Below are 13,875 nucleotides of genomic sequence, written 5' to 3'. Positions count from 1 at the left end.
TGTGTGTGTGTGTGTATGTTGAGAGATTCAGTACCTACAATATGTCCCTTACTAAATCTGGGTGCTAGTTTTTTATTAGTGACACTTGTAAACCTCAGCAGCTTCACAAAAGGAGATTGAGAAAAGGAATATTGACTGTCATGTCTTCTGAGTTAGACTTGAGTCCATCAAGTAATCAGTAGGCACTCCGGAGTTTCAGTGAAAGAGAAATCTAAAAGCATCAGTAAATTTTGGCCACCTTATAGATTATTGTAAGGGCTTCAAATACTTTTAGTTCTTTTTTAGGTTTTATTTTGCATTCTTGGAATTTTAACCGCATGTATTCTTATGTAGTGTATGCATGCCTGGTTCCTGTGCAGGCTGGAATAGTGTAGTGTATCGTTGAAAACTGGAGTTAGTGTGAGTTGCTAAATGTGTGGTGTGACTTGAATTCTGTTCCTCTGGAGGAGCGGCCTGTGGTCTGAACATGTGAGCCTTCTCTCCAGACTCCATACCTTCAACTGTTGAGGAGGCTGCCACAGAGGTACAGAAGAGACAACACATCAAACTGTTCTTTTATGCTTGCTAATCACTTTGTCAAGATAGCCAGATGTAGCCCCTTTTCTCTTACACTCAAAGGACCCTGTCCTGTCTTTCATCTCCAGGGATAGACATTTTTCTGTAAAGTCTCTTATTAAGGAGCAGGAAGGAAACTCTCCTGTTTTGGTTCTCAGGGTGAGGCCAAGCATCTGTGTTCCTGTAGAGTCACCGGTGACATATGCTCTCTGTTCCTAGGTGCCCACCTCTATGTGCAGTGAAAGCTGCCTTCCAGGGTTCATCCAAGTGCCTAGGCTGGGAGCCCCCCAGTGCTGTTTTGATTGCAGTCCTTGTCCAGAGGGACAGTTTGCAGACCACAAAGGTGAGGACATGTAGAGCTGGCATCTGAGGAGTTAACAGGAGCCTACAGCATTTGCCCATTGTCTCAGTTACTGTTCTCCTGCTGTGAAGAGACACCATGACCAAGACATCTTCTAACAGTAAAACATGCAACTGGGGCTTCCTTACAGTTTCAGGGGCTGAGTCCATGACCACCATGGCAGGAAGCATGGCATCAGACAGGCAGGCATGGCTGAAAGGAGTCGGTAAAATTTTACATTCTAATCCCCAATCAGCAGCCAGATGGACAGTGGGCCTTGTGTGGGAGTTTGAACTTTCAAAGGCCACCCTCATTGACATTCCTCACACAACAATGCTACACCTCTTAATACATTACCAACAATTCATCAATTAAGAACTAATCAATTAAATATATGTGCCTAATGGTATCAGTCTCATTCAAAATACCCATCCATCTACTGATGCTGCCTAGCCTCTGCTTTACTGTGGAGTACCGGCCAGACACTTTTCTTATAATTGTCCTTAGGTAAATGGTGTATTGACACAGGAAAGTCAATGCACCCTAATTTTGCTGCATAATGAATGCTCTTCTAGCCAACACTGCACATCCTTGACACATCCTGGTCAAGGAACCAGAATAAGCCACTTCTGTAAGCTTTAGTGGTCCCTTAATAGGTCATGACTGCTGCTGACACTGATGAATTTTGCTTACATTAAAAACATCATATGAGTAGCGACCAGCCGGACCAGTGGGACCAGCTGTACCAGCGGGACCTGTGGAGCTTGAGGGACCAGGTAAACCAGTCCCTGCATCCATGTCTGCCTTCCAGTGGCTGGGGATTGCCTGGGGACTGCCACAGAGTTTTTCATCGGTGCAGGAGCCACACATCACAGATCCCAGGTCTTCTCTTCCACCAATGAGACCAGGGGATCCAGGTAAATAAGGCTCCTGCATCTGGGCCTGCCTTGCAGTGCCTGGGGACTGCCTATAGAATGCCACAGAGCATCTCATCCTGACAGGAGCCATCCACCCCAGATCCTAGGTCTTCTGTTTGACCAGCGGGACAAGGGGACCAGGTTGGAGACTATGCACCTCAGATTCCTGTGCTTCTTCTCCACCCATGGAACCAGGACTAGGACCAGGAAGAGGAGAACTACCAGAGTATTGGTCTTGCTAGCACCCACGGAAAGGGAACTTTGATACCCTAACCACCAGTCCAGTAAGGGGCTCTTTCTGAACCAACTAGAAGACGAGATGGGAAAGAGACAATAGAAAAACACACTCAACAACAGAAAAACAAATATGAGACTGCCAGATTCTAGAGACTCCACACTGGCAATACTCCAACATTTCAATGCAAATGAACCAGAAGAGAATGACCTTAAAAGCAACTTCATGCAAATGATAGAGGCCCTAAAAGAGGATATAGGAAAATCCCTCAAAGAAATGGAAGAAAAAACAAACAAAAATGCAAGAAATGGAAGAAAAAGCAAACCAAACAAGGCAGGAAATGGAAGAAGACCAAAGCAAAAGAATGCAAGAAATGGAAGAAGAAACAAAGCAAAAAATGCAGGATATGCAACAAATGGACAAAAAGACAAAGAAAAAATTACAGGAAACAATTCAGACAGTGTAAGGTGTGAAAACATAAATACAGAAAATAAAAAAAACACAATCTGAAGGAAGGATTGAAATAGAAAATTTGGGCAAATGGTCAGGTACTACAGATATAAGCATAACCAACCGAATACAGGAGATGGAAGAGAGAATCTCAGGTGTTGAAGATACACTAGGATACACTGATTCATCACCCAAAGAAAATCTTTTTTTTAACTTTCTACACACATTTGGATAATGCTCTAAGTCTTTTTCCCAGATGCCCAAAATCAAGTATAATGATGGTGATGATATTGTGGTGACCTACGTCAAGTGTCTTAATTGATTAGTGTCTAACCAAAGAAAATCTTAAGTCTAACAAACCCCTAACACAAAACATCCAGGAAATATGGGACACCATGAAAAGACCAAACCTAAGAATAATAGGTATAGAAGAAAGTGAAGTAACCCAACTCAATGGGGCAGAAAACATATTCAACAAACTTATAGAAGAAAACTTTCCCAACCTTAAGAAAGAGATGCCCATAAAGGAACAAGAAGCTTACAGAACACCAAATAGAATGGACCACAAAAAAGTCACCCCACCACATAATTATCAAGACCCCAAATATACAGAATATAGAAAGAATATTAAGAGCAGCTAAGGGAAAAAAGCCAAGTAACATATAAAGGCAAACCTATCAGAATTACACCTGACTTTTCCATGGAAACTCTGAAAGCCAGAAGGTCCTGGATAGATATTATACCAACACTAAGAGACCATGAGTGCCAGCCTAGACTACTATACCCAGAAAGGCTCTCAATCATTATAGATGGAGAAAACAAGATATTTCATGACAAAATCAGATTCAAGCAATACATGTCCACTCCACTAACCCATCACTACAGAAATTTCTGGAAGGAAAACTCCAAACCAAGGAAGTTAACTACAACCTAAAAAACATAGGAATTAGATAATCCCACTTTACCAACAGCCAAAAGAAAAAAAGGGTGGAATTCCGCATATAACTCTACCAGCAACAACCATTCCAAATCAAAGAAGGATTAGCAATCAATGTTCATTAATATCTCTCAATATTAATGACCTTAACTCACCCATAAAAAGACACAGGCTAACAGAATGGATTCGAAGACAGAACCCATCCTACTGCTGAATACAAGTAACACACCTCACCCAAAGATAGACATTACCTCAGAGTTAAAGGTTGGGCAATGATTTTCCAATCAAATGGACCCAAGAAACAAACAGGGGTAGCAACTGTAATATCTAACAAATTAGACTTTAAAATAAGATCAATCAAAAGAGATGAAGGAGGCCATTACATACTCATCACAGGAGTAATCCACCAAGATGATGTTTCAATTCTAAACATCTATTCCCCAAATACAAAGGCATCCACGTTCATAAAAGAAACATTACTAAAACTGAAATCACATATAAAGCGACACACGTTTATAGTGGGAGAGTTCAACACCCCACTGTCACCACTAGACAGGAATACCAGATAGAAACTCAACAAAGAAGCAAAGAGTCTAATAGAAGTTATGACCCAAATGGGATGAACAGTGTCTTTTTATGGGTGAGTTAAGGCCATTAATTTTGAGTGATATTAATGACCATTGATTGCTCATCCTTCTTCAATTTGCAATGGTTGTTGTTGGTGGAATTATGTGTGGAATTTCACCCCTTTGTTCTTTTGGCTGTTGGTAGAGAGGCATTCTCTAATGCCTATGTTTTTCTGGTTGTAGTTAACTTCCTTGGGTTGGAGTTTTCCTTCCAAAACTTTCTGTAGGGCTCGGTTAGTGGATATGTATTGCTTAAATCTAGTTTTGTCATGGAATATCTTGTTTTATCCATCAATAGGGATTAAGAGCTTTGCCAGGTATAGTAGTCTGGGCTGGCATCCATGGTCTCTTAGTGTTGGTAGAATATCTATCCTGGACCTTCTGGCTTTCAGAGTTTCCATGGAGAAGTCAGGTGTAATTCTGATAAGTCTGCCCTTATATGTTACTTGGCCTTTTTCCTTAGCTGCTCTTAATATTCTTTCTTTATTCTGTATATTGGGCGTCTTGATTATTATGTGGTGATGGGACTTTTTGTGGTCCACTCTCTTTGGTGTTCTGTAAGCTTCTTCTACCTTCATTGGCATGTCTTTCTTAAGGTTGGGAAAGTTTTCTTCTATGATTTTATTGAATATGTTTTCTGCCCCTTTGAGGTGGTTTTCTTCTCCTTCTTCTATACCAATTATTTTTAGGTTTGGTCTTTTCATGGTGTCCCATATTTCCTGGATGTTTTGTGTTAAGGATTTGTTAGACTTAACGTTTTCTTTGGTGGATGAATCTATTTCTCCTAGTCTATCTTCCACACTTGAGATTCTCTCTTCCATCTCGTCTATTATGTTGTTAATGCTTGTATCGGTACTACCTGTCCATTTGCCCAGCTTTTCTATTTCCTGCCTTTCTTCTGACTGTGTTTTTTGTCTCTATTTCAGTTTTACACTCTTGCAGTGTTTGCATTGTTTCTTGTAATTTTTGGTTTATCTTTTCGTCCATTTGTTCCCTTTTATGAATTTTTTGGTTTGTTCTTTCTCCCATTTTTTGCATTTTTTGGTTTGCTCTTTCTTCCATTTCTTGCATTTTTTTTGTTTGCTTTTTCTTCCATTTCCTGCCGTTTTTGGTTTGTTTCTTCTTCCATTTAATGCCTTTTTTGGTTTGTGTTTTTTTCCATTTCTTGCATTTTTTGGATTGTCTTTTCTTCCATTTCTTTGAGGGATTTTCCTGTATCCTCTTTTAGGGCCTCTATCATTTTCGTGAAAGTGGTTTTAAGGTCATTTTGTTCTGCGTCGTTTGCATTGGGACGTTGGAGTCTTGCTGGTGTGGATTCTCTAGAATGTGGTGGTGTCATATCTGCTTTTCTGTTGCTGAGTGTGTTTTTGTATTGTCTCTTTCCCATCTCTTCATCTAGTGGGTGCAGAAAGATCTCCTTACTGGTCTGGTGGTTAGGGGACCAGAATTCCCTTTTGGTGGGTGCTAGCAAGTCCAATAATCTGGTAGTTGTTCTATTCATTGTCCTCGTTTTGGTCTCATGAGTGGAGAAGAAGAACAGGAATCTGGGGCACTTAGCCTCCCACCTCATCCCCTGGACCCTTTGCTGGATCCTGTTGTACCTGATCCCGCCAGAACAGCTGTTCCCCTGGTCTCCCTGGCTCCTCTGGTTTCCTGGTTTCGTTGGTGGGAGAGAATTACGGGAGTCTGGGGTGTTTGTCTTACACCGGCATTGAAGCTCTGTGCAGTTCCCAGGCGATCCCCAGGCACTGGAACACAGGCCCAGAAGTAGGGCCGGGTGTACCTGATCCTGCCGCTGGAACAGCTGCTCCCCTGGTTTCACTGGCTCCTCTGGTTTCCTGGTCTCATTGGTGGGCTCTAAAACATTTGTTAATGTGATTTGTGGCTGATTCTATTGAAAAGATATGAACTGTTAGAAACTCACAAAAGAGACCAGGATAGTGTCACTTTCCTTCAGTCGCAGCAATCAGGAGGCAGATACAGGAAGATCTTTGGGTATTGTTGTCTGACAGTATCGTCAACTCAGTGATCTTCAGTTTCAATGAGTGATCCTCTATAAATAAGTAAGGTTAAAAGGGTTCTGGAGAGGTGGGTGTACAGTTGGGGACACGCACATGGCAGCTCACATCCAAGTGTAACTCCATTTATAGGAGAAATAATGACATCTTCTGATTCCACAGGAGCCAGGCACTGACGATTTCCATCAACATGTACAGAGAAAACTCTCAGTAAGCTAAGTAAACCAAGTAATTACAAAAGAGTAAACTGGGGAGACTGGTGAACTGGAAAATCTGTTGAAGCATTTACTGGCAACCCTGACAGTGTAAGTTCAGGGCCTGGGACCCACATAGTCGAAGGAGAGCAGCAAATTCCTGAAGGTTGTTCTTGCACAGCCAGGCATGCCCAAGCCCAGAGTTATGCACACACCACAATATACACATCAGTTTGGTTAGAAAAATAAGGTAAGGGAAATATTTGAGAAATTGTATCTGATGACAATCTCTGTCCCCACATGCATGGACCTCCACCTACATGTGTACACACAGAGACCTGCACACTCAGAAACTCACATTTAGGTATAGGTACAGAGCCACAATCACAGGTCTTAAGTAGTTGTGACAGAAGGATGAGGAATTCATGGCTTATGCAGCCTGAGTTGCATGAGAACCTGTTTCAATGGAGAAACCTTCACATAAAACAGCGTAATCTGTACAGTTTTTATCTTTGTGCCTGTGCTCGTAATATCACCTATCAGAGTCCATGTCATCAAGACAAATAAATAAATGAACTGTCGTAAGACAATAAGAGCAGTTAATTCATAGGGTAACTTCTTTTAGAGCTGGTGTAGTTGTTATACTATTGCAGAAATGTGTCTGTGTGTCTCCCATAGACATGAAGAGATGTCTTCTGTGCCCCAAGGAGCAGTACTCGAGCCACGGTAGAAACCACTGCCTGCCCAGGACAGAGCTCTTCCTGGCCTTTGAGGAACCTCTGGGATTCATGCTGGCTTTGGTGGCACTCTTGCTGTCTGGTCTTGCTGTCCTGGTTCTGGGAGTGTTCCTGAAGCACAGGGACACCCCTGTGGTGAGGGCCAACAACAGAACCCTCAGCTACTTACTCCTGGTGTCTCTTTCGCTCTGTGCCCTGTGTGCATTGCTGTTCCTTGGACGCCCCAGTGTGACCACGTGCCTCCTCCGTCAGACCACATTTGCTGTGGTGTTCACGGTGGCTGTCTCCTCCGTTCTGGCCAAGACTCTCACAGTGGTCATGGCCTTCAGAGCCACCAAGCCTGGGGGCAGGATCCGGGGTTGCCTGAACCCCAGAGCTTCCACCGCAGTGGTCCTCATTGCTTCCTTCATTCAGGTTGTTCTTTGTGCGGTCTGGTTGGCCACCTCTCCACCATTCCCAGACAGGGATATGATCTCTGAGCCCCAGCACATCGTCATCCAGTGCCAGGAGGGTTCTGGCACTGTCTTCTTCTGTGTGCTGGGCTACTTGGGGTTCCTGGCAGGGGGAACCTTTTCTGTGGCTTTTCTGGGCAGGGGTCTACCAGATGTCTTCAATGAGACTAAGTTCCTGACCTTCAGCATGCTGCTCTTCTGCAGTGTCTGGACAACCTTCCTGCCCCTGTACCACAGTGCCCGGGGCAAGTCCACTGTGGCTGTAGAGATCTTCTCCATCCTTGCCTCCACTGCTGGGCTTCTGGGCGGCATCTTCATCCCCAAGTGCTACATCATCTTGCTGAAACCAGAGAGGAACACCCATCCTAGCTCAGGCAAGGCCACCAGGCACAACAGGATAGGGAGAGTGAGATGCCCCAGAGAAGGTGTCTCCATGGGTCCACACCATACAACTTTGTGATGTAGACATTGTTGGAGTCACCAGGACCAGCCATGTGATTGTTGGTCAGTGTTTCAGTGTAGATTGAAAGGGATTCAAAATTCAGATCAAGATAAAAGTGAGAGACTTAGAGCAAAACACTAATGAGTGTTGGGTTTAGTTGGTGGGAATATAGGTGTTAACTGGTTTTTCTCTCATATGTATGACTAAAATTGGTCATTTGAAAAGGGGACCTGGCAAGATGACTCAGCGTGTACAAACACTTAGATGTAAGCATGGCGATGTGGGATTTATACACAGTACCCACCTGCTGGAGAAGAGAACTGAATCACTAAGTTGTTGTGTGACTTCTGCTTGTGAACTGAAGCACACACAACCCCCACATGCATACACACAATAGAAAAATGCAAAGGTTTGAAAATAGTGAGGAAGTGTTGATGGTGATCATGTGTTGTTTTGGCTGCGAGGAATTCATAGGCAGATAGATCATTGACTTCTTTTTCTCCTTTTGAGAGGGGCAGTCCTGGGGAGTGAATCTCTCACTGAGAGTTCCTTCACAGACTTTCCATGTTACCTAGTAATCTCACTCTTATATATGTAACCATGAAAAAGAAAACATGACTGCAAGGACTGTAAATGGATCTCCAGAGAGGCATTATTTACACACTAAAACAGAAGCATTGTAAATGTTTGTCAGTTTATGAATGTTTGGTGTGAATTCCCCATCACTAGGATATTATTTGCAATGTCTAAGAAATATAAGAAGAAATTGAATACTGTTTAATATATGGATGAGTACTGAAAATGTTACACAAGTGAAGGAAACAAGACCAAGAAAATCTCTTAATATTCAATTCAAGCAATATTATGATGAATCAAACTCATAGTAACATATGTCTGACTAGTGGTTTCTTGTGTTTTGTGGAGGGCAGGTTGGAGGCGAGCAGTGTAGACTAAAGTGTGAAGCTTTTCTCTTAGGGGTGTTGAGAGTCCACTATGATTTTGTTGAGACTGCAGAGGTGACTCAATAGTTTGGAGCTCTCACTTCTCCTGAGTACCCAGGTGGTTGTCAGACCCCATGGCAGGAACTCACAGCCACCTGCCAATCCAACTCCAGGTGGTCCAGCACCTTGGTCTCTGTGTGCATCTGCATCCATGTACTCACACTGCACCTGTCCTTCATTAAAAATGATTTGGAAATGGTTGCAAGATTCCACCAACGTGCTGATGTCCACTACATTGCCATCTCTTTTTATGTACTTATTTGGAACAGGCTCTTTTCTCATCATCCAGACTGCCTTCAAGTTTGTAGTGGTCTGTAGAGTGTAGTCTTCCTTGCCAGCCACCTAGGCCCTGTCACAGTCGCAGTCCCCAAATAACACACAAGACACTATATTAACCATGAAGCTGTTGGCAGTTTGCTTGTTTCTTACTGGCTAGCTCTGACTTAAGTATTTAACCCATAATTGTTAATCTAAGTATTTCTCTTATCAGAGAAAAGGGTCCAGGCCTCTTACTCTGGTGGTCTGCATGTTGTCTGCCTGTGTGTCTCTCTTTCCCAGAATCCTCCTCAAATCCTAGTTCCATCTATCTTGCTTTCCTTTTGGCCAACAATGCTTTACTGACATATGCACAGTGACTTCCCATCATCTCCTCTTTTCTGTCTAAATAAAAAGAAAGGCTTTAACTTTAACATAGTCAAATTATATATAACAGACCAGTTATCAAGTAAGAACATAATTACAATATTTTGTCCATTAACATTTAGTAAGATTTAAAGAAAATATCATCTATCCTATCTTTGTGAGTCTAAAGTCTTATATGTAGCTTATCTTTTATCATAACTAAGGAAAACTATAACTACAACAATCTGTCTTCAACTCCATCATAGAAGCATAATATATAAACACTAGGATTGACAGAGACCTGGACAGTCAGCCTGAAGTTCCTCTGTAATGCTGGGGCATCCATCTTTAGCCCATAGGCCACAGTGTGTCTGGAAGACTTCTCAGCAAAGCAGGAAATTTCAAGTTGTCCATCTGCATTGGCAGTCTGTCAGTCATTTTTCTGTGTCCTGCAGAAAGTCTGGCAGACTCTTCCATTAAGCAGGAACCCTTTAAGACGGTTCCAATTCAGTAGTGACTTTTTTGTGGGTCCTGTATGTCCAGATTATACAGCAACAGTCAAACAGCCTAGGAAAGAGCAGGTTTTTTTGCCCAAATGGCTAATCTTGCCATGTTGAAAGCAAACTCCATAATGAGTTTCTTCGATGCCCATGTTCCTCTTAGACGTAATTGGTGGTGCCAGTAGCAGACATTTCTCATTGTCAAGAAAAACCCTAAATCATTTTAAATGCCATTTTCTGAAGGTCTTTGAAAGGTTTGAAGACTGTCTATCTATCTCAAATATATTTCAGTATATCTAGAAAACTTAACTTACCTAACTATAAATTCTGACTATTATAAGTTACTATCTGTAGTCTGTATTTAATTATGCGTTACATTTTAAAAGATCAGTATAAACACAATACTTAAACAATAGGAGAAATATACATATCACAAATTTGACCTTGAATTTGTATCAATAAATGAAAAACCATACCAATACAAAGTATTCATTTCCATACCATATTCCCCTTTTACCTGTCAAAAAGAGATTGGTTGTGATTGTTAACCAATTAGAAGCAACCCCATTCAAATGAAAACAAACATTTATAAACAATATTTGGGAATTTGGACATTGCTCATTCCAAACTGCTTCCTGCTGATAGAGGGCGCTGTCCATACCATGGGGATCATGGCAAAACACAGAAACCTGTGTAAGTCCTTATTTTCCTGGTCTGTAAAGCTGTATTATCTTAGTTGTCTTAATTGTTGGAACAACTGACTCACTTCAATGACCTTACTGCTTTAGCCTCCTGAGTTCTGAGATTTTAGGTCTGCTCCCTCCTCTGGAAAATTGCATAATATAAATGGATGAATTGTACAATATTGTAAGTCACGTCCCAATAAAGCTAGTATTAAAAAATAATTATCCATCAATTACAGACTGTGAACTTTCATTATTTTCTGAATTCTAAGAAAAGATCAAACTTTTTAAAATCAAAGTTAAATAACCATAGGCTGCAATAATAGTGAAGTGAAGCTATTGCTGTTCTATTTATTTCTTTTAAATTGTAAATATTTATTGATTGACAGATTGGTGTGCATGTGTCTGTCCATATTTTTAGACATGCAAGTGGCAAATCACTATGTAGAGGTCAGAGGGTAAGTTTCAGAAGTCATTTCTCTCCTCCGACATGTCAGACCTGATGATTTAACGAGGGTTGTCAGGCGACCTTTCCTTGATAAGGTGCTAAGCCATCGTTTTCCATCTATTTTTGACTTCAATATGGGGATGATGGTCATTTTTGAAAATTATACTTACCTGTTGAAATAACAGACTTTGTAGTTTGTCTTCTTACTTGAATATACCTATTCTGTATTCATTAAGTGTGTGTGTGTGTGTGTGTGTGTGTGTGTGTGTGTGTGTGTTCATGCCATGGCTTGCATGTGGAGTCAGAGGACAACTTTGTCGAATTGGTTCTTTCTTTTTACCTTTATGTGTGTTCTTTGGATCACATGCAGTTCATCAGGCTTTTGTATCAAGTGAATTTACCCCAAAAGCATCTTTTGAATGGTTTCTATCTCTGATCACTAGAGGTATGGTTTATGGTTTACCACCCTTACGTTGCTATTTTGTTCAGTTCTGTATTCTTGCCCAAGCTCACATTCCTGTCCACCGGTGGTCTGTATCAATACCTTGGTCCTTTTATTCCACCTAGTAGCCTTCTTAGTTTATCTGCATATGGTAGGAGGTTTTACTCCTTTCTTGCATTCCCTTTGAGTGCCAATATTACCCTTACAAACCCAACTCACAGGTCTTTTATTGGTTTATAATTTATTTATTTATTTAAATTAGAAATAAGCTCCCTCTCCCTCTCCTTCTCCCCTGCCCCCCTCCTGCCAATCACCAACGGCCCCCCCATCCAATCCCCACTTGACTCTCCACGGAGGGTGAGGCTCTTCATGGGGATCTCCAAAGTCTGTTATATTGTCCAGAAGATGGGCTAGACCCTCCCCCATGTGTCCAGGCTGAGAGGACGTCTCTCCATGTGGAATGTGCTCCCAAAGTTCATTTGGATGACAGATAAATGCAGATCTAGTAAGCGAGACCCTAAAGCTTGCTGAGGCCTCCTCATTGACACCCACGTTCAGGGGGTCTGAATCAGTCTCATGCTGGCCTCTCAGTCATCAGTGTGGGATCTAGCAGCTCCCCGTTGTTCAGGTCAGCTGTTTCTGTGGGTTTAACCTGCATGATCATGAGCCCTTTGATCATCACTCCTCCCTCTCTGCAAGTGGTTTCCAGGAGTTCAGTTCAGTGTTTAACTGTGGGTGTCTGTCTCTGCTTCCATCAGCCACTGGATGAAGACTCTAGGATGGCATACAAGGTAGTCATCAATCTCATCGGGGAAGGGTATGTAAGGAAGCCTCTCCACTAGTGCTCAGATTGCCAGTTGGTGTGTCATCCTTGTAGATTTCTGTAAATCTCATTAGTGCCAGATCGCTCCTCAAACCTATAATGACTCCCTCTATTTTGGTTATCTCTCATCTTGCTCTCCTTTATTCTTCTGCCAACTCAACTTTCCTGCTCCCCTATATCCTCCTCTCCCATTCTCTTCTCCCCCTCATTTTCCACAGCTCCCTGTTCCCTCTTCCATGCTTCCAGTCCACTCAGGAGATCCTGTCCCATTCCCCTTCTCTGGTGTACCATTCCTAGCTCTCTTAAGGTCCTCCCTGTTTCCCAGACTCTCTGGCAGGGGGACTGTAGGCTGACAGTCCCCTGCCTCATGTCTAAAATCCATATATGAGTGAGTACAAACCATGCTTGTCTTTTTGTGACTGAGTTATCTCACTTAGGATGGTTTCTTCTAGTGCCTTCAATTTGCCTGCAAATTTCAAGTTTCCATTGTTTTTTTCTACTGAGTAGTACTCCATTGTGTAAATGTACCACGTTTTCTCTATCTACTTTTTAGTTGTGGGGCATCTAGGTTACTTCCAGGTTCTGGCTATTACAAATAATGCTGCCATGAACACAGTGGAATAGATGTCCTTGTTGCATGAATGTGCATATTTTGGGTATATGCCTAAGAGTGGAATTGCTGTATCTTGTGGTAGATTGATTTCAATTTTCCTGAGGAATCTCCATACTGATTTCCAAAGTGGCTGTACAAGTTGGCACGCCCACTATCAGTGGAGGAGTGTTCCTCCCTCTCCACATTCTCTTTAGCATAAACTGTCATTGGTGATTTGATTTTAGCCATTGTGACAGGAGTGAGATGGTATTTCAGAGTTGTTTTGATATCCCTAATGGATAAGGATGTTGCACACTTTCTTAAGTGTCTCTCAGCCATTTTAGACTCCACTATTGAGAATTCCCTATTTAGTTCTGTAGCCCACTTTTTAATTGGATCCTTTGGTGTTTTGGAGACTTGCTTCTTCAGTTCTTTGTAAATTTTGGAGATCAGTCCTTTGTCAGATGTGGGGTTAGTGAATATCTTTTCCCAGTCTTGTTGACTGTGTCCTTTGCCTTACAGAAGCTTCTCAGTTTCAGGAGGTCCGATTTATTAATTTTTGATCTCAGTGTCTGTGCTACTGGTGTTATGTTCATGAAGCAGTCTCCTCACAGGCCTTTTTAAATTATCCTCTATCCTCTTTGGAACTGTCTCTGATATTTGCCCTGCTCATTGAGGTTCAGAATTCTAAGTGACACTCATACCTGATCCCCTGAACTCCTTTCTCTATTGCAACTAACTAATGTGTATTCATTAAATACTCATACAATGTCACCACTTCCTCACCTAAACCTAAACTTTCCAGTGCTCTATCTTAGCTCACAACAGAAAAGCTGGATTTCTCAGCTAGAGATGCAATTAA

At 41.9% G+C, this 13,875-nt stretch overlaps 1 protein-coding gene across 1 annotated transcript in view; it reads left to right on the top strand.

Annotated features, from left to right (window-relative positions):
• The window catches only part of LOC121135450 (vomeronasal type-2 receptor 26-like), a 30,489-nt gene that overhangs the window by 14,037 nt on the left and 2,577 nt on the right, over positions 1-13,875 (top strand). Inside the window, exons 5-6 of the mRNA XM_040734229.1 lie at positions 775-898; positions 6,951-7,867. Coding sequence (XP_040590163.1) covers positions 775-898; positions 6,951-7,867 — 1,041 coding nt within the window. The remainder of the gene's footprint in view (positions 1-774; positions 899-6,950; positions 7,868-13,875) is intronic.

Source organism: Mesocricetus auratus, unplaced genomic scaffold (assembly GCF_017639785.1).
Source record: "Mesocricetus auratus isolate SY011 unplaced genomic scaffold, BCM_Maur_2.0 Super-Scaffold_100038, whole genome shotgun sequence".
Taxonomy (NCBI): domain Eukaryota; kingdom Metazoa; phylum Chordata; class Mammalia; order Rodentia; family Cricetidae; genus Mesocricetus; species Mesocricetus auratus.
This window is presented reverse-complemented; position numbering and strand designations above follow the sequence as displayed.